General features: G+C 42.1%; 3 protein-coding genes across 4 annotated transcripts; 2 read left to right on the plus strand and 1 right to left on the minus strand.

The window, feature by feature from the left end:
- Positions 1 to 1,741: 1,741 nt before the first annotated feature.
- Positions 1,742 to 8,535, plus strand: paox (polyamine oxidase). Of its 2 annotated transcripts, XM_061837938.1 has the most exons (11): positions 1,742 to 1,757; positions 3,201 to 3,408; positions 3,589 to 3,765; positions 3,849 to 3,976; positions 4,042 to 4,223; positions 5,254 to 5,435; positions 5,515 to 5,684; positions 5,921 to 6,006; positions 7,622 to 7,734; positions 7,820 to 7,974; positions 8,059 to 8,535. In XM_061837938.1, the coding sequence occupies exons 2-11, from the start codon at positions 3,252 to 3,254 to the stop codon at positions 8,212 to 8,214; spliced, it is 1,506 nt and encodes a 501-aa protein (XP_061693922.1). In that variant the 5' UTR covers positions 1,742 to 1,757; positions 3,201 to 3,251; the 3' UTR covers positions 8,215 to 8,535. The 2 variants fall into 2 exon arrangements, with proteins under 2 accessions (XP_061693922.1, XP_061693921.1); XM_061837937.1 differs by lacking the exon at positions 1,742 to 1,757 and having other exon boundaries at positions 3,092 to 3,408.
- A 787-nt stretch (positions 8,536 to 9,322) lies between these two features.
- Positions 9,323 to 13,746, plus strand: mtg1 (mitochondrial ribosome-associated GTPase 1). The gene is made up of 11 exons (XM_061837622.1): positions 9,323 to 9,614; positions 9,718 to 9,782; positions 9,860 to 9,964; positions 11,549 to 11,635; positions 11,736 to 11,792; positions 11,974 to 12,064; positions 12,130 to 12,191; positions 12,270 to 12,366; positions 12,482 to 12,563; positions 12,651 to 12,763; positions 13,506 to 13,746. Exons 1-11 carry the CDS (start codon positions 9,512 to 9,514, stop codon positions 13,601 to 13,603), a joined length of 960 nt encoding a protein of 319 aa, XP_061693606.1. The 5' UTR covers positions 9,323 to 9,511; the 3' UTR covers positions 13,604 to 13,746.
- A 1,013-nt stretch (positions 13,747 to 14,759) lies between these two features.
- On the minus strand, positions 14,760 to 17,315 carry sprn (shadow of prion protein). The gene is made up of 2 exons (XM_061837624.1): positions 17,282 to 17,315; positions 14,760 to 16,381 (listed from the first exon to the last, which is right to left on the minus strand). The coding sequence occupies exon 2, from the start codon at positions 16,379 to 16,381 to the stop codon at positions 15,929 to 15,931; it is 453 nt and encodes a 150-aa protein (XP_061693608.1). The 5' UTR covers positions 17,282 to 17,315; the 3' UTR covers positions 14,760 to 15,928.
- Between the last annotated feature and the right edge of the window lie 363 nt (positions 17,316 to 17,678).

Raw genomic sequence — 17,678 nt, forward strand, 5'->3', positions numbered from 1 at the left:
TACACAGAAAGAGTTCAACGCGAGCATTATCGCTGCGGTAAAGCTAGTGAGAACGCTGGCGCCGCGCTAACAGGGCCAGTTAAAATAAAAGTTACCGGTAAATATGACTGAGACATGCCAGTAACACAGCAGCAACATGCTAGCAAAGCACTAACACTATCAGGGCCGGTAAAAGTCACTTCCTCGGCACATAAATTCCACCGGTCTTATTTGTACCATTTCCGCTCAAGTGCCCCTTGCGGCCGTGAGAAAAAATGCACAAATTAGCCACATCGCCGCATAAACCGCAGGGTTGAAAGCCTATGAAAAGAGTTGCAGCCTGTAGGCCAGAAATTACCATACTTTTTTTAGTGTGTAAAGAAGTCGGGGCTCTGGAGTGCCTGTCCTTTTATCAACTGTGAAATTAAAGCCATCCTTGAGCTAAATGACAAAATAACCAACGCCACACCCAGTCTTTGTACCAAGCTTCAGTCACTTTCAATTGATGACTTGAGTCCTTTACAGGTGCTTTCTCCTCCTCCCCCCCCCCCCCCCCCCAACACACACACACAATCTGGACTCTACTTCCCCAAGTAGACGCAAGCAGCCGGCCAAAACGCACACACTGACTGGTGAGATCCAGCCTGCTGTAACCTCCCTATAGTTGCAAAAACACATGCTCACGCCCTGGTTTTCATGGTGATGAAAGTCGGACTTGGCAAGACACAGATCTGCCTCTAAAAACTGATTTCAGTAGACAAGAAATAGAGCACGTAGGCTACAAACACTATCTTTGGAGTATTTTGATGAAAGACGTGCGTACTATTTTAAATTGTGAAAAAAAAATCTTGTCTCCTTTAAAATCCATACTAATTACAATACTGTATCAGGTAAAATATTTTAAACTCGGTCAGCCTTATAAAAGAGTTTTCCCAGGTGAGCTCCTCCTTAATTCTCAGTTTAATAAAGCGTACAGCCACTCTCCAGCAGTAAAACAGTACTGTATACATTCCTTCAATGTGCTTTTTGAAACTACTTAAACAAACTGCCAAAAAAAAAAACTACCTGGAGGTTCTTGAACATACAAGATACAAAGACCTCCTCATTGAACATGTCCAATCGCGTTATGGGACGGCAACGTGCATGTGTCCTCGTTACAAAATCAAAACAAATGTGCGAGGCCGTCAATAGAAGCAGTTGAAAAAACTCCTGCAGTCTTAGGAGTGGGATTCCTTCATCGGAATCCAGTCAACGTGATCATTTAATTGCTGTAGCTAAAGGCATTCACCTCTTTTTAAAATGGGAAGGGAAGTCTGTCTCCAACAGTACCAAAGGCCAGATAGGCCTTCCCTATATCGCCACCTGTTGGCCAACTATTCAACATTCATCTGAATATTTTTTTTTTAAATCAATTGGTTGCACTTACAAGCCACCGTAGTCAACAGATAACCCTGTAGAGCTCGTGCACCTACGTCATAAAATCCATGTGACATCGCCATATTGCTGGTCAAACAAACCATTGTTGCAAGTTAATTGCGTTAAGACGAAATGAAAATATGTCTTAAGCATGACACCCAGAGTTTTGTCCAAAACCGTCAAACATTTAGAAGGTGATGATAAACGAAGGTACATGGAAAAATGAGAGACACTTGGCATGGAAGGATCCATATTTAATGCAGAAGTTGATGTTTTTGCCGATAAGAAATTGGACTGTTAATTGGCTTCGACAACTCAACAACTTCAACAGTCTTGGACAAGTGGATATACACACCTATCTGGTGAGTAAGTCGTCGAGATTTGCACGGAAAACTTTGAAAGCGTATAAAAGTCTGGACGCATACAAATACTTCGTTGCCGGATGTGTTCTCAATCAAGAATAAATCCCACCTAGTGATGGACCTACTCAGATTTTTATCAATACAAATACCAATATTTAAATAAATGACTCCCTGGTTTTACACAAACTCGCATTCATTAAGTATGACTGGTAAAAAAAAAAAAAAAAAAAATAGCCTCCGTACACGGAAGCGTATTGCTCCCACACGCTTACCTCCGTAAACCTCTCTGTGACAGGTGTTTTTTTGTTTTTTTAAATACTCATTGTTCTCAAATGAGTGAATTTGGCATTATAAATACTTTTTAGTAATTCAAGATTGAGAAGAATATTTCCTGCTTGAAATGAAATGATTGCTACACAGGCGTGTGTATTTCGTTGGCAACCATACATCCCATTTAATTGCCTAAATCCATCGATCTTTTCTCGTCTTTTCGGGTGGTATTCCATAGAATCATATTTTTGAAGAACTGTGTCATCTATTGTGACAACTAAAAGCACAACAGGTCTCAGGCAAATGGAAAATCTGCTCCGTTCAACGACTCCAGCACTGCCGAACAGCTAGGAAAGGCTTTGGAAAAATCTTTTAAAATAATCCCACGGAGCTCAATAAACTAAGCACAATACTGTATAAGGATGCTATGCAGTCCTGGTAAACTAGATTTCTATTGCTATGCATGGAAAGGGAAAAAAAAAAAAGAGACTGAGACTGACTGGGGCGTTTAAAAACAACCAAATGAAAAGCAGTGTGGAGGAAATTGCGGGTGACTTCCACTGTTGCGTGACAGTAAATGAGGACGCCTGTGTACGTATTTTTTCTCCAAATGTTATGACATTACATAAAATTGAGGTTTGAGGTGTGTTTTACCATACTTTTTGATTAGTCAGAATATTTCCAACTTTCTTATTTTGTCATTCTTACTACACATTGTTGTGCTTTTCAATGCACATTTCTCTATATACTGCTTTTGTCCAGTTTTCTGGGCTGCTTATCCTCACAAGGGCCACAGGAGTTGTGGAGCCTATCCCAGCTATATTAAGTGGGCGATTTGGGGAAAAATATTTGCTAAAAACCTTAAAATATACTGGATACAATTGTATGAAAATAAAACAAATGTCTTTTAATAATAAAAATTTAGATGTGGACTTTTACTGTTTGGTGTTGTTTTTCAAACAGCCCTAAAACATGCACAGTAGAAGACTCTAAAATGCCCAGAAGACAGAATTATGGTTGTTGGCTTATATGTGTCGATTGTCCGGTGACCAGTTCTGGACGCCCTAAAATAGTTGTGATAGGTTCGACCCTCGTGGGGATAAAAATGTACGGAAAACATGGGAACTTTATTTTGAAACTCACTACTATCAACATCTCACTTCCACTCGGAAGCGGAGCCTAGTTGTGCTATCTTGATGCAGTTTGGTCAAGCTTTCTGAAGTCATGTCGTCCACGGGAACCAACGCCAGAGTTGTCGTCATAGGATGCGGGATATCGGGAATTGCAGCGGCACACAGACTCCTGAAAGCTGGATTTCAACATGTGCGGATACTCGAAGCCACCGGAAGAAGCGGGGGGAGGATTAAAACGAGCACTTTTGGTGGGTAAACCGATGTCGGGTTGGTTGCCTGTCAAATGGCAGTTCAGATGGAGACAAAAGGACTTTCGTAGTCACAACCATGTGTAATTTAGGCTTGAGCGAGCATACAGCATTTTGGAATGAAAGCTGGAGTTCCCAATGCCTCACTCCTATTATTCTTATGTCTTTATGCATATGCAGGTGGTAAAATAATAGAGATGGGGGCCAACTGGATCCACGGACCATCCGAAGAGAACCCGGTGTTTTGTTTGGCTCGGCAATACGACCTGCTGAGTCCAGAAGCTCTCACCCCAGAGAACCAGGCAATGGACGTCGGAGGACATCCTCCCTGGATCCCCAATGTCTTCACCAGCTCAGGTCACGCTTGAGAAAACCTCGGAGTCTGTTTTCCAACCAAATAAGCCATTCTGAACTCATGTGCTGTTCCTCTTCATTAAAAGGCCGCAAACTGAGCTTCGAGGATGTGTTACCCGCTGTGGAAATGCTAAAGGAACTTCTGGATGAGAGTTCAGACTTTCTGGAGGGGGGTGAGCCCTGGCCCAGCGTGGGTCAATTTATACGTGCGGAGGTATGACCAGCATGTCAATGTTCCACCATAATTTGACAATAAAGTGGTGACTTGTTTGGGTGCAGGTGCTACAAAGATCAGCAGAGAAGTGGAAAGCAAACAGTGAAAACTCTTTGCAGCGCTGCATGATCAGCACCATGATGAAGGTGGAGTGTTGCGTTAATGGAACTCACAGCTTGGATGACGTGGGCTTGGGTGGTATTGGCCTCTATAAAACAATGCCAGGACTTGACTGCACCTTTCCAGGGTTTGTAGTCCATCCTAGTATACATGAAACATGCATACTGTACATATCCTTGTGTTTCTGGCATATTAGTCTATTTAGTTAAAGTAACGAAACACAGGTAGCAACTGAGGCCAGACAAAGCAGTCAAATTGCTTGTAACCTGCACGCACAAAGTGATGCACTCAAAGACACTCGGAAATCTCGGTGTTCAGCAGAATTGGAGGATGGTGATTGATTGTGGTCTTCTAAAACTATGCCATTTTTAATTGAGTGTGAGCGATAATTTCAAATAGAAAGTTGGAATAACAGCATGTTTTGGGTTGCCATCCAGTTATTAATTTACATCAAGGGCGGGCAACCTGCGGCCTTTGGTGTATATGAGCTATAAAAATATTTGATGTGACCCTTCATGTCATTGTATAAACAAATAAGACAACAGCGGGTTCGTTTTAACAATTCCCAAAACGTATAGTATTTCTTTGATTATTGCATCATATTTTTTTACATTTATAAAATTACTATGCGGTGGCACGGTAGTGCAGCTGGTAAAGCATTGGACTCACAGTTCTGAGGACCCGGGTTAGATCCTGGCCCCAACCTGTGTGGAGTTTGCATGTTGTCCCCGTGCCTGCGTGGGATTTCTCCGGCCACTCCGGTTTCCTCCCACATCCCAAAAACATGCAACATTACTTGGACACTCTAAATTGCCCCGAGGTGTGATGGTGAGTGCGGCTGTTTGTCTCAATGTGCCCAGCGATTGGCTGGCGACCAGTTCAGCGTGTACCCCACCTCCTGCCCGTTGACAGCTGAGATTGGCTCCAGCACTCCCTGCGACCCTCGTGAGGATAAGCAACAAAGAAAATGCATGCATGGATGGAAATTACTATGCCCCTAGCAGGACTTGATATTCCCTGTGAAATTTGTAATACATTTAACTTTAAATTTTGTAATGTCAGGCAATGAAAGCGGCAATAGTAAATCAAATCCTCACTCAACACTCGCCCATTAATCTCATCTCCTGTGTTGTATTCAACCTTCTTTTTTTTCCCAGAGGTTATGATGGTCTAGTCAGGAACCTGATGTCAGAGCTGCCTCCTGGTGTGGTGACCTACAACCAACCCGTTCGCTGCATCCACTGGAACAACTCTGACAAGAGGGATGCACCCGTGAACATCGAATGCGACGATGGGAAGATGGTGGCAGCTGATCATGTAGTCGTCACAATTCCTTTAGGTGTGATCACAATTCGGGACTTCCTTGGGTGGCTCCTCCTGAAATATCTATCAAACTCTTCGTGCTTCTGTTTGGTCAGGCTACTTAAAGAAGCACCATATGTCACTCTTCCGTCCTCCTCTTCCTTTGCACAAAATGCACACCATCCAGAGATTGGGCTTCGGCACCAACAATAAAATATTTGTGGAATTTGATTGGCCCTGGTGGGATGAGGATTGCGAGGTCATCTACTTGGTCTGGGAAGATGAGGTGAGTGAGTGAGTTACTACTTCTGACCTTTTTTCTTGTGGATTTTAAATTAATACTTATGACTCTTTCTAACCGGAATGTCATAACCTTTGTCGAGGCAAAAATTATGATTATGTACTGTGACTCACAGTGCGTGCATGTGCATAAAATGCTTATCGCTTACCTTTCCCTACATCTTTGATGATAAAACTTTACAACCTAGTACTTAATCAGTTTTCTGTCATCCCGTTGTTCAGGACGCCATGTTGGACCAGGTGCAGGATATTCCAGGGTCCTGGATAAAGAAATTGTTTGGCTTCACTGTGTTAAAACCCACTGAAAGGTAAGGTAAGCAGTTTGGGTTCCCGTGGGTGCGCCCAAATGCCCCCTAACAAATTAGCAATTAATTAATTTTTTACATTGATTTATATATTTTAGTGACGTGTACAGATATACAGCATGTGTGCTGGTTCACGACAGGCATCAGCAAGTCCACACAATTAAAAATCTACCTTGTTTAATGTTATGATCACAGGTACTGTTGTCACACATGCAGGGGCCTTCTTATTCAGACTGCGACCATTTGACCTCAGTCAGTGTCCCAATATTTAGCCACTGCCAGTCCGAAGCTTGGAGAACAAATGAGTTGTTTGCATCAGAAATCCGGCATAAAAACTGTGCCAAAAAATCATGGGCGGACATGCTGAGGTGTTACAACAGCAACATGTTGATACATGCCTTACAATACATTTTCACCAAAACTGACGTTTCTAGGAAAGTTATATTGTTGATTTCCATTGAAAACCATTACGGTAATTAAAGCCCAAGTGTCATCCCTATAAACATTCTGAAATAGATATTGTAATGAAAAATACATATAACATTCTTCACTTCAATGTCTATATGAAAAAATAAATATGAGCGGAGAGCGCGTCATCCATGTGCAAAGTTGCGGAAGTGTCATTGGACATCCAAGTGGTCACCATGTTGGCTGCATTGACTGCCCGTGATGTCACCCCAGATATTCACCATTGAAAACACGCTGTGGCCCTTACTATGGGAGACGAACACGCCCCTTCTGACACGGAAGCTCTTTTCAGCTGAGTGAAGTGACCGGGGCAATATTACCCTATCGTTTCGAGCCTTACTTAGATGGTGTGATATGCGAATGACGGCCAAACCGCATGCAGCCAAAGCACCTCCCCATCCGATCCACCTTCGCGCGGCGTAGATGAGCCACCCTGGCCGAAGCCATGGTTGGCAGACACGGCGCCAACGGGCACGTCGACACGTTTAGTACCTCTGAGTTATGTACATGGATCTTTTGTTCCGTTCTGAAACGATTACGTCCTCCCCCCTAACTATTGTTTTATTAGTAGCTCTATACAAATCTACCTGTCATTTGGAATCCATGAAGCTCTCCTCCTTTGCACCCGTGAAATCCATTTTTCATGACGAACCGGGTGATAAATCCATCCTCCCAAGTGTTCGAGCATTATCAAACAATGCAATGTGTTAGCCGGCATTTTGGCTAACACGGAAGAACAAAGAGCTACCTTCCCGCAGGTAAAACTAATAGAAACAAACGAGTTCGCTTGAGTGCGCTACTGCCCTGCACGTCACGTCCTGCTTTTTGTCAAAAACAAAACCCTCGAGATGATTTTTATGTCGGAAGTTACAAAAAGCCATACACGTCAAAATCATGTTTTGTTGTGAAAAAACGCATGGGTCCATACCGGCTGCCGTTTTTTTATTAATAACATACTAAAACTCATGCATTTCATGACAGTGGCCCCTTAAAAAGATAAACTCTTGGGGTAAGAGCCAGCTCACTCAGGTCCCGAATGATAGAAAATGATTGGGAGGTTATTATTTATTCGAGAGTGACGATATGGAAGTTGTTGTTGCATGTTTTGTTTGGTGGATTTAGAAAAAAAAAAAAGTCTTTACACCCTCAGGTTCGGCCATGTTTTATGTGGCTGGATCGCTGGGCATGAGGCAAGTTATATGGAGACTTTGCCTGAGCAGGAGGTCCTGCATGCCGTCACTCAACTTGTCCGCAGGTTTACAGGTGAATGAGTAACTGTCTTTTATAGCTTTGCTGCTCAAGGTGGACTTTTACTAATTAATTCTGTCCGTGTGTGTGTGAGGGTAAGGTAATCCCATAATCACGCCACGGAGAATCCTCAGATCTCAATGGTGTCTTGATCCCTGGACATGTGGATCGTACAGTTACCCTTCGAGGGGCTGCTCAGTGCAGGACTATGAGAACATGATGGAGCCTCTGCCATCCAAGCGATCGCTTTCGCAAGTAATGACATTTTAAACAAAACATTAAAAAAAAAAGGTTTCTATCAACTCAAGAATCCCAAACTGTCTGCTGTGTCCTTTCCAGCCGCTGCAGGTGTTATTTGCTGGAGAGGCGACTCATCCCTGCTATTTCTCCACCGTCCACGGAGCTCTTCTCTCCGGTTGGAGGGAAGCCGACAGGCTTCTCGCTCACTACTCGTCCTCTGCTCGTCCAGTACAACCAACCAAGTCAAAGCTTTAAAAGAATAATGCTATTCAGACTTAGAGAGGAATGCTAAATAATGTGATTTCATTGTGTATCGATTATTATAATGATACAGATTAATCTTGATGAGTATGTGCCATAAAATGATGATGATAATTATCGGTCTTATTTAGAAGAAATATGCAATCCTGTTTTGGAGCGCAAAAAAAAAAAAAACCATGACCTTTGAAAAGGAATCCTCTTTTCACATCAATAAAAGTTGAAAGGTATTTTTATGCATAACATACAACTACAGATAAAATGTGATATGACAACTTTAGATGACTGATTTAATTTTCCAATACCTAATAAAAATGTAAAATTCTATGTTGTGAAGTTTTTCTGGAGCATTCCACGTAGGTGTGAATGCGAGTGTGCAAATGGTTGTTCGTAAGTGCCCTGCAATTGGCTGGGGACCAGTTCAGGGTGTGCCCCTCTTTTTTCCCCAAAGATAGCTAGGACAGGTTCCAGCACCCCCACGACCCTAATGAGGATGAGCAGTACAGAAAATGGATGGAAACTCTGGCAGTAGTTCACTGAAATAATTTGAACTTTTTCTGCAGAACAGTGAACAATTGATTAGTATATCAGTCTCAGCAGTTCTGAAGGTTGCTGCACTCAACAAAACACCAAAAAAACGTATTCTTGCTCACATTCTTAATTGGTTGAATTCAGTGAGACATTTTCTGCACACAAAAAGGTTTATTTTTCCTCTAATTGTTAAAAAAAAAAGTCTAAATCTATGACCGTGAGCACTTCTTTGCTGAGATAGTACATCCACCTCATCTATGGCACGGTTGATGTTTGATTAGACCATAATTGTTGCATAGGCTGCTCATTATAAAATGTGCAGCTTTACTCTATTCAATTCATGAAAATGGGAGCAAAAACAAAAATGTTTTCATATTTTTGTTCAGCATATGTCGTATCAGTGGGCCATTTCGCCTTCGGTTACGGCAGCACTGTATATCTGTTAAAATCATCTAATTTCCCTCTAACCTAAGGAAATATTAAGTAAAATAAAATCGTTATAATTTGTGGTCCAGTTTTGATGTCGTTAATCTTGCTTTCAAATTGCAATTCGTTCAATATTCTGTGTGGGCAGGAATACACAGATGGCGGACGGACCTCGTCACCGACGAAGAGCGGAACTAAGATTATTTTTAGAGTTCTGAGTCGGGGTGTAAACAGTGGTGCGCATAGTGACAATGGTAGTTCTTTTTTAAATCGTGAATAGTAAAAAGTTCGACTAAGGTGCAGATGTGACATTAAGTCTCGTATATTTATCGAGACTATGAAACTGTACCGGTCACTCAGCAATGTCGCCAAACTTCGGAGCACGTTCGATTTCGGAGGTCGGGATGTGGCTCACTGGTTCCCTGGACACATGGCGAAAGGTGACTTCAAGTACAGTAATTGCTATCAAATGACAAATAGATGCATTATACTCTCACCACGGGATTGTAGTGAGTGACCTGGTTTATTTGTCCATGTGGGCAGGACTGAAGAAGATGAGAGCCAGTCTGAAGAGTGTTGACTGCATCATAGAAATCCACGACGCTAGGATATCCTTTCTGATGAAGATGCGGGTTGATTGCTTGTGCTCATGCTGTTGTTACCAAATATCTTTAACACGAATTAAATCCCGTTGTCTGGGAGAAACCCCGTGTTTCAGGAGACCCTGGACGTTAAACCGCATCTGCTTGTTCTTAATAAGATGGACCTAGCTGACCTGTCAAACAAACAGGTGCTGGATACATTTATACAACTTTTTTTTTTTAAAGCACATTCATACTGTGAACTCGTCTCTTTTGTCACCCAAGCGGAGTTCATCATTGAAAGTGTTGTCGTCCGTAAAGTCAAGTGTAAGGTATTTTCACATGGTTGCCATGGCTCCTACCCGAAAAGTCAGACTGGAGAAGTGGTGTCAATGTCAGAGTAAAGAAGAATTTTTACGAATAGGAGTATTGACATACGGTATTGGGTCCGATCCGATATTGACATCGGTTATCATCCTTAGTCATAAATAGTTTCAAATGAAATAGTGTGGACTTTTACCGCTTGTCGCAAATAATTTGGGAGATCATCCAAGACGGGGCGTCACGGTAGGTCAGCTGGTAAAGCGTCGGCTTCACAGATCTGAGGACCCGGGTTCGATCCTGGCCCCGCCTGTGGTGTTTGTATGTTCTTCCCGTGCCTCCGTGGGTTTTCTTTGGGCACTCCGGTTTCCTCCCACATCCCAAAAACATGCAACATTAATTGGACACTCTGAAATTCCCCCGAGGTGTGATTGTGAGTGTGGCTGTTTGTCTCTATTTGCCCTGCGATTGGCTGGCAACCAGTTCAGGGTGTACCCCGTCTCCTGCCCGTTGACAGCTGGGATAGGCTTCAGTACTCTCCACGACCCTTGTGATGATAAGTGGCTTAGAAAATCTATGGATAGATGGATCTGCCAGCTCCTGTTGTGTAATGAAACATCCTAACTGGCTCATCCCATCAAGGTGCCATAAATGGAAGTTTGCATTCATGGGAAGCTTGAAAAAAAATCTTCACTGTCTGCATTATGAAAGAAATTGTCTTTTATTACCCATTTGTGTGTGTAGTACAGATGCATCTCCACAAAGTAGAATATTGAAGAAATTTCATTTCAGTCGTTTAATTCAAATGGTAAAACCCATTAGATTCTGTACACAGAGTGAAATACAGTACAGTGTATGTCATGATATTATTTAAAATTCTGATGATTACAACCCAGAGAAGCCCAAAAGGCACCACCCCAATGGATTGGACATCCATCCATCCATTGTCTTTGCCACTTATCCTCATAAGGGTCGCGCGGAGTGCTGTAGCCTATCCCAGCTGTCAACGGGCAGGAGGCGGGGTGCACCCTGAACTGGTTGCCAGCCAATCACAGGGCACATTGAATTGAACAGGCGCACTCGCAATCACACATAGGGGCAATTTCGAGTGTCCAATTAATGTTGCATGTTTTTGCAATGTGAGAGGAAACCGGAGTGCCCGGAAGAAAACCACACAGGCACGGGGAGAACATGCAAACTCCACACAGGCGGATCTGGGGTTGAACCTGGGACCTCAGAACTGTGAGGCCAACGCTTTACCAGCTGAACACCGTGCCGCCATAGATTGGAGATTTACATTAAAAACAATAAAGAAAAACAAGATGGAAAGTTAGGAGGAAAAGACCTGCTGAAAAGTGTGTTTAATGAATCTGAATCATGAATTTAATTTTACGAAATTAACTTATTATAAACATTTAATTCACCCGCGTGTGGTTTCATATAAAGAAAATGTCTTTTTTTTGCCCCTGCAGAGGATCCTGAAGGAGCTTGACAGAAATGGAGTGAAGAACGTTCTGTTCGCTAATTGTCTGAAGCAGCGAGACGAAAGTGTCACCAAGGTGTGCGTCATCTTCACTTGAACGCCCAATAAATTTGATGACTGGACTTTATTAATACTGTGTTGATTAAAAGCCATTGCACTCATTCTTTTTTGTGCAGTTGGTGCCAACTGTGTTGGAGATGTTGGGAAACGCGCAACGCTTTAACAGAGAAGAGGTACATACAGTGTAAAATATAGATGTAAAAAAACACATCAGAGTGAGGATCTTGAACATTTTTGGGTGATGCACATGTAAACGTCGGATAATAAACGTTATAATACGAGTTCGTCATGCTGCTGTGATTTTGTAGTATGCACAAGATTCTAATAATCAAATGTACATGTCCATTTTTCCAGAATCATAATTATTGCCTGATGGTAATTGGAGTGCCCAATGTGGGAAAATCATCCCTTATCAACTCACTAAGAAGAACACATTTGAAAAAAGGTACAGCACAACAGCTACTGATCAGTTTTTGTTCCTGAGTATCACAAATAACATTTCTCGTTCAGGCCGTGCGTCTCGAGTAGGTGCAGAGCCTGGAATAACTCGAGCCGTCCTGACTAGGATTCAGGTCAGTGAAATATATATATATTTTTTTGCATGTGCGTATATCTGTTCATTTGTAAACAATGTTATCTCCCATTCACAGGTTTGTGAACGCCCTTTTATGTTCCTGTTGGACACACCAGGAGTCTTGCCTCCGCGTATAGAAAGTGTCGAAACGGGGATGAAGCTGGCGTTATGTGGTGAGCAGACGTAACTCAATAAATCTGTGATTGCCAACCAAAGTGCGGAGAGATCTAATAGCAGTTCGTTGAATTGAACTGTGTTGGAAGAACTGCTTCTGTCATGTCTCTCCAGGAACTATCCTAGACCATTTAGTGGGCGAGGATATCATTGCTGACTACTTGCTCTATTCTCTGAACCGGCTTGAGAAATTCAGGTAGGATTTTCAATGTGAGTTGACGTCACATGATCAGTGTTGACATTTTACATCTCTTTTGGTCCATCGCGTTGCATTTATGTTCAGTTATGTGGAAAAATACAACCTTCCCGAGCCTAGCGACGACATCCAGTTTGTCCTAAAACACATCGCTGTGAAGCTCAGGAAGACCCAGCGCGTTAAAGCCATCACCGGTGTTGGTAAGAAAGATAGCACTGTATGAAATTAATGGACATTTTCCTAATCTTCCCAAATAGCTTTTGTGAGGTCATACAGTATCTCATAAATCACAATCAGCTTTATTGGCCAAGTGTGTAACTGGAGATGGTTGAAGGAATGCTGGAACCCCCCACTCTTCCCATCTTCCTTACATTAAATTTAAACTCTGCCTGCATATTTTAATATCCATCCATCCATTTTCTTAGCCACTTGTCCTCACGAGGGTCACAGAAGTGTTGGAACCTATCCCAGCTGTCAACGGGCAAGTGGCAGGGTACACCCTGAACTGGTTGCCAGCCAATCGCAAGACACATGGAGACAAACAGCCGTGCTCACAATCACACCTAAGGGCAATTTAGAGTGTCCGATTAATGTTGCATGTTTTTGGGATGTGGGAGGAAACCGGAGTGCCCGGAGAAAACCCGGGCAGGCACGGGGAGAACATGAAAACTTCACACAGGGAGGGCTGGGATTGAACCCGGGTCCGCAGAACTGTGAGGCCAACGCTTTCCAGCTGACCCACCGTGCCGCTCATATTTTAAGAATTATTTAAAAATTTTTAACAGTACCGTAACTACCTTTTGAAAACACCATTCGCGCATTCTCCTTGTTCTTTATGCTATGCTGGGTTGTATAAAGTAGCTGCTAAGTATTTAGAGTGCAGACTTGTTAATATTAATATCATAAAGTGAGCCACAATAACCAATTTTTACTGTCCTTTAGGTAACGTTACCATCACGGTTCCCAACTACCCCGCAGCAGCGTACGATTTCATCCGAGCCTTCAGGAAAGGAGAGCTAGGACAAGTGATTCTGGACTAAAGGACACATTTTAATGTATGCACCTGTACATTTATTATACGTTGTACATATTAAAAAAAAATCGAGTCATTTGAATGTGTCTTGCTTTTAGAATGAAAAAGGCACATGTCTTAAGACTTGGTTTAAACGTGTTTTATTTGCATTGAGACAGATAACAAAGCTATTACTGTATGTACAGTACACAAGTGCAGTATAGATAAGGAACAGTCATCTGTTCCTAATGTGAGGAAGAAGTTTGAGGATCCATCACAACCTACTTGAGCAGCACCATGTCTTTACACCTGATTCACAAATATCTTGATTTTCCTCAAGTAGTGGTTGTCCCCAAAATGATCCCCCGCCCCAATTGATTGACTGTAAATAAATACTGTAAATGCCTCCCTTCAAAAAAAAGTATTTCCTTTTCTATCAGGAAAATGGGTCGTAATTGAAGCGATCTAAATTGAAAGACTTTAAAATTGGAACTCAGTTAACAGCACCACCTTCTGAGTCACAGAAAAAACAATTCTCAGATGAATTAAAGTGAGGAGTCTGTACAATGATGCAAATGAGATTCCTGGGCATTGTATTAAAAGATGATTGTAGACACCTCCAGATGAGTCAATACCCATCCTGGAATTAGTTCCATAAATGGAATATTTGTGGTGTTAAAATGGAATGTTTTTTTGGTGGGTTTAAGACACCAATATATATGGATCAGCAGCGTATACATAAAACAATGTATCCTAAGTATATACATTATCCTGTGTAGGCATAACTTCATTTGAAATTGTTGCCTTATTGCATAATGCCAGAGTCATTTCTTACTTGGTGTCCCCTTATCAATGAGAAAATAATGTGCTCTATCATTCTATGGAATACCAGCTGAAAAGACGAGAAAAGATCGATGGATTTTGGAAATTAAACGTGCTGGATGGTGCCCAACCAAATACACACGACTGTTGCGAAGTATTTATAAAACCAAGTTGTCTTATTTGAGAGAATTGCATTTAAAAAAAAAAAGACGGGGTCATCCCCAATATACATGGAAGCGTGTTGCAGCCACATGTTTACCAACAGATGTTTTTTTTTTTTTTAATATGCATTGTTCTCAAATTAGTCGGATTTAAAAAAAAGAAAATATACCGTCAGTCACACAGAGGTTTACATAGGTTAATGTGTGACTGCAACATACCTCTGCATACGGGGGCTGAAGCCTATCCCAGCGGTTTATTTTCTTTTTTTTTTTTAAATACGCATCGGATTCATTTGAGAGCAAGGCGTTTTTTTTTTTAAAAAAAAAGTGTCACGGAGAGGTTTACAGAAGTTTAACGTGTGGCCGCAATATGCTTCCGTGTACAAGGAGCCAACTCGCTGTCTTTTTTTTTTCCAATCATAGTTAATTATTGCGAGTTTGTGTAAAACCAGGGGTCATTTATTTAAATAGTGGTATGTGAATTAAAACTATTTGAGTGGCTCCATCACTATGTGGGATTTATTCTTGATTGAGAACAGATGCAGCAAGAAAGTATTTGTATCCGTCCAGATTTTTATACGCTTTCAAACTCTTCCTTGTAAATTTCGAATCCTTACTCACCACATCCATGTGTAGATCCAGCTGTCCAAGACAAGTGGAAGCGGGTTAACAGTCCACTTTCTTATCAGCGAAAACATCGACTTTCGCACTAAATATGGGTCCTCTATGCCAAGTGTCTCTCATTTTTCCACATATCTTTGTTTATTATCACCTTCTAAATGTTTAACAGTATCGGACAAAACTCTGGGTGTCGCGCTATAAGACATATTTTTGTTTCGTCTCCATGGACTTAGCATTGAAGAATGCTTTGCTAGACCAGCAATATGGCCAGTCACATGACTTCGGTGACATAGGTGCAGGAGCTCTATTGCAAATGTTTTTTTCTCATGTTTGTGTAGATTTTAAGTCATCTCCTTAATGGTAATATATACTGTAATGGTGAAATTGCGGCAACTAGACCCTTGCTGCTTTTCCTCTCGTTTTCTGAAAACGTTCATAAATGGCTTGGTCAATGATGCTATTAAGCTAAAAAAAAAATGGATATTCATTTTGGCTGTGTATATTTTTTAGTCTTTATCTATTTTTGGGGCGGTGGGGCGGGAGGAAGGAAACCTGTTTGGTCCACATAGACACTAGCTGGTGTTAGAGGAGTGAACATTTGCGCTCCAGTTCATGCGTGAAAGTGTAAGTAAACAGTGCGCTGTTTGCTTTGGGCTCATACTGTTCTGTGTCTTCCCATCAGTTTTTCCTGTTGCTTACAACCCGTTCTGTATTCGTTGGGTCCAGTGCAGTTCTCCTTAAAATCTCATCTACAGCAGGGAGTCCCACAAGAGTGTATATTTGGCGGAGAGCGTCGCCATGGTGATGGACAACATTTGACAGTGGGATGCTCCCACTGTGGAGCCAGAAATATGGGCATCAAAGTAACCGGTCCTGTTGTAATAATCCAGCTCCTCCTCGGAGTCTGTGTTGCTGCGGCGGTAAGCGGACGCGTACCATTTATCCGCCGTCAGGGCCACCGCAGCTCCCGCGGCTGCGGCGGCGGCCACCCGTACCGGGGAAGTCCGGCCCGCCGACCTGAAGCGAGAACGCGGGCCGCCGTAGCCGCCGGCCCCGCGGTAAGAGCCGGACGTGGAGCTGCGAGCGGGGGACCCGCGGGATGAGCCCCTGGACCCCCCGCGTCCCCCTTTGCACAGCGCAGGCTCGCACAGGGAGGCGGAGAGCAGGAGGAACATCCAGCAGGTTGCCAGCACCTGGTTCATCTGTGCAGGAGGACAAACGCAGAAGAAAATATTACAGGGATTGTAATACCAACCGTTTTGAAATTGAGATAATCCCTGGGTACTGATTACATACTTCTGAATAACAAATGTTATTGTTAATTAGCGTTAACCATGGGTTATTAATGATCGAGGAGCAATATTGAAAGTGACTTGAGAAAACCTTTGTTGCAAATTGGCTCAATGATTAAAACTTAAAAGGGACCCCAATGCAAAGGCAAATGATTTAAACCTGTTTCATACATCACAGCAGATCATAAAAATCCCCTATACTATAAACCACCTAATATATGAGAGGGATGACATCAGTGAAATGTGATTGGATCCCCAGTTAGCGCTATGCTCATTATTAACACCTCAACATTTTTATGGCCATCACCTCATCTTAGCAAAACAAGTTCATTATTTTGGAAATGACAGTCATCTAGAGGCTGTAAAATCTTTATGATTTCAGTTACAGAAGAACATTGATATATAATGAAAATATATTAATACAACTTATAGATAGATGTTTTATTTTTATTTTGCTTTTGAGAGCAGTTCCAAATACAACCTAATTTGATGCATTATCGCTGCAGTGCTCTGATGTATGCATCACAACATCTGATTTTATTTTTTACTCCCCCCTTCAAATAGTCTTAAGAAATTATAAATCTGCCTGAGGGCATATGTCAAACCAAACGAACCCGTTTGTACATGATTGACATAATAATAGGTTGAGTAAATTTTACGCCATATTTTCCAATCAACCATTGTTGAATGCATCTTCATCTCACCGTGCTAATTAGCCAGTAGCTCACTGTGGCCTTCACGCAATGGATGCAAATAATGCAAATAGTAAATTTATATTCCATAACAATTACACCAATGCTTGGTGCTTACCTTGTTCTTTGTTTATCTTCAAGATAAAAAGAAGAAGAAACGGAGGATGCTGGTGCGCGTTCACGACGATGGCGGTGCGGGAACGAGCAGCGCACTGAGTACAGCGGTGGTACCACAAAGCATAGATATCGAAAGTCCCGTGATAACGCCTTGTGTGGGTTGGCCCGTTGCAGCTACACGTCAGTCAGCCCGTCATATTGGATGTGTCAAAGCTAAACGCTAATGCAAGTTAAAGGACAGAGTTTCAAAATTGAACATCGTACGAAAAAGTGCACAACAGCTAAGGTCTCATGCTTACTAGTGGATATAATTCAATGTTGATCATTATAGTGACAAACATTAGTTGCAAGGTGTGATTGTGAGTGCAGCTGTTTGTCTCGATGTGCCCTGTGATTGG

This window comes from Syngnathoides biaculeatus, chromosome 12 (genome assembly GCF_019802595.1).
Source record: "Syngnathoides biaculeatus isolate LvHL_M chromosome 12, ASM1980259v1, whole genome shotgun sequence".
Taxonomy (NCBI): Eukaryota; Metazoa; Chordata; class Actinopteri; order Syngnathiformes; family Syngnathidae; genus Syngnathoides; species Syngnathoides biaculeatus.

Coding starts and splice junctions, on each gene's coding strand:
- paox (XM_061837938.1), top strand. CDS start 3,252: ATGTCGTCCACGGGAACCAACGCCAGAGTTGTCGTCATAGGATGCGGG. Junction 7,735..7,819: donor ACTTGTCCGCAGGTTTACAG/GTGAATGAGTAA, acceptor TGTGAGGGTAAG/GTAATCCCATAATCACGCCA. Junction 7,975..8,058: donor CCAAGCGATCGCTTTCGCAA/GTAATGACATTT, acceptor TGTCCTTTCCAG/CCGCTGCAGGTGTTATTTGC.
- sprn (XM_061837624.1), bottom strand. CDS start 16,381: ATGAACCAGGTGCTGGCAACCTGCTGGATGTTCCTCCTGCTCTCCGCC.
- mtg1 (XM_061837622.1), top strand. CDS start 9,512: ATGAAACTGTACCGGTCACTCAGCAATGTCGCCAAACTTCGGAGCACG. Junction 9,965..11,548: donor CTGACCTGTCAAACAAACAG/GTGCTGGATACA, acceptor TTGCCCCTGCAG/AGGATCCTGAAGGAGCTTGA. Junction 12,764..13,505: donor TAAAGCCATCACCGGTGTTG/GTAAGAAAGATA, acceptor ACTGTCCTTTAG/GTAACGTTACCATCACGGTT.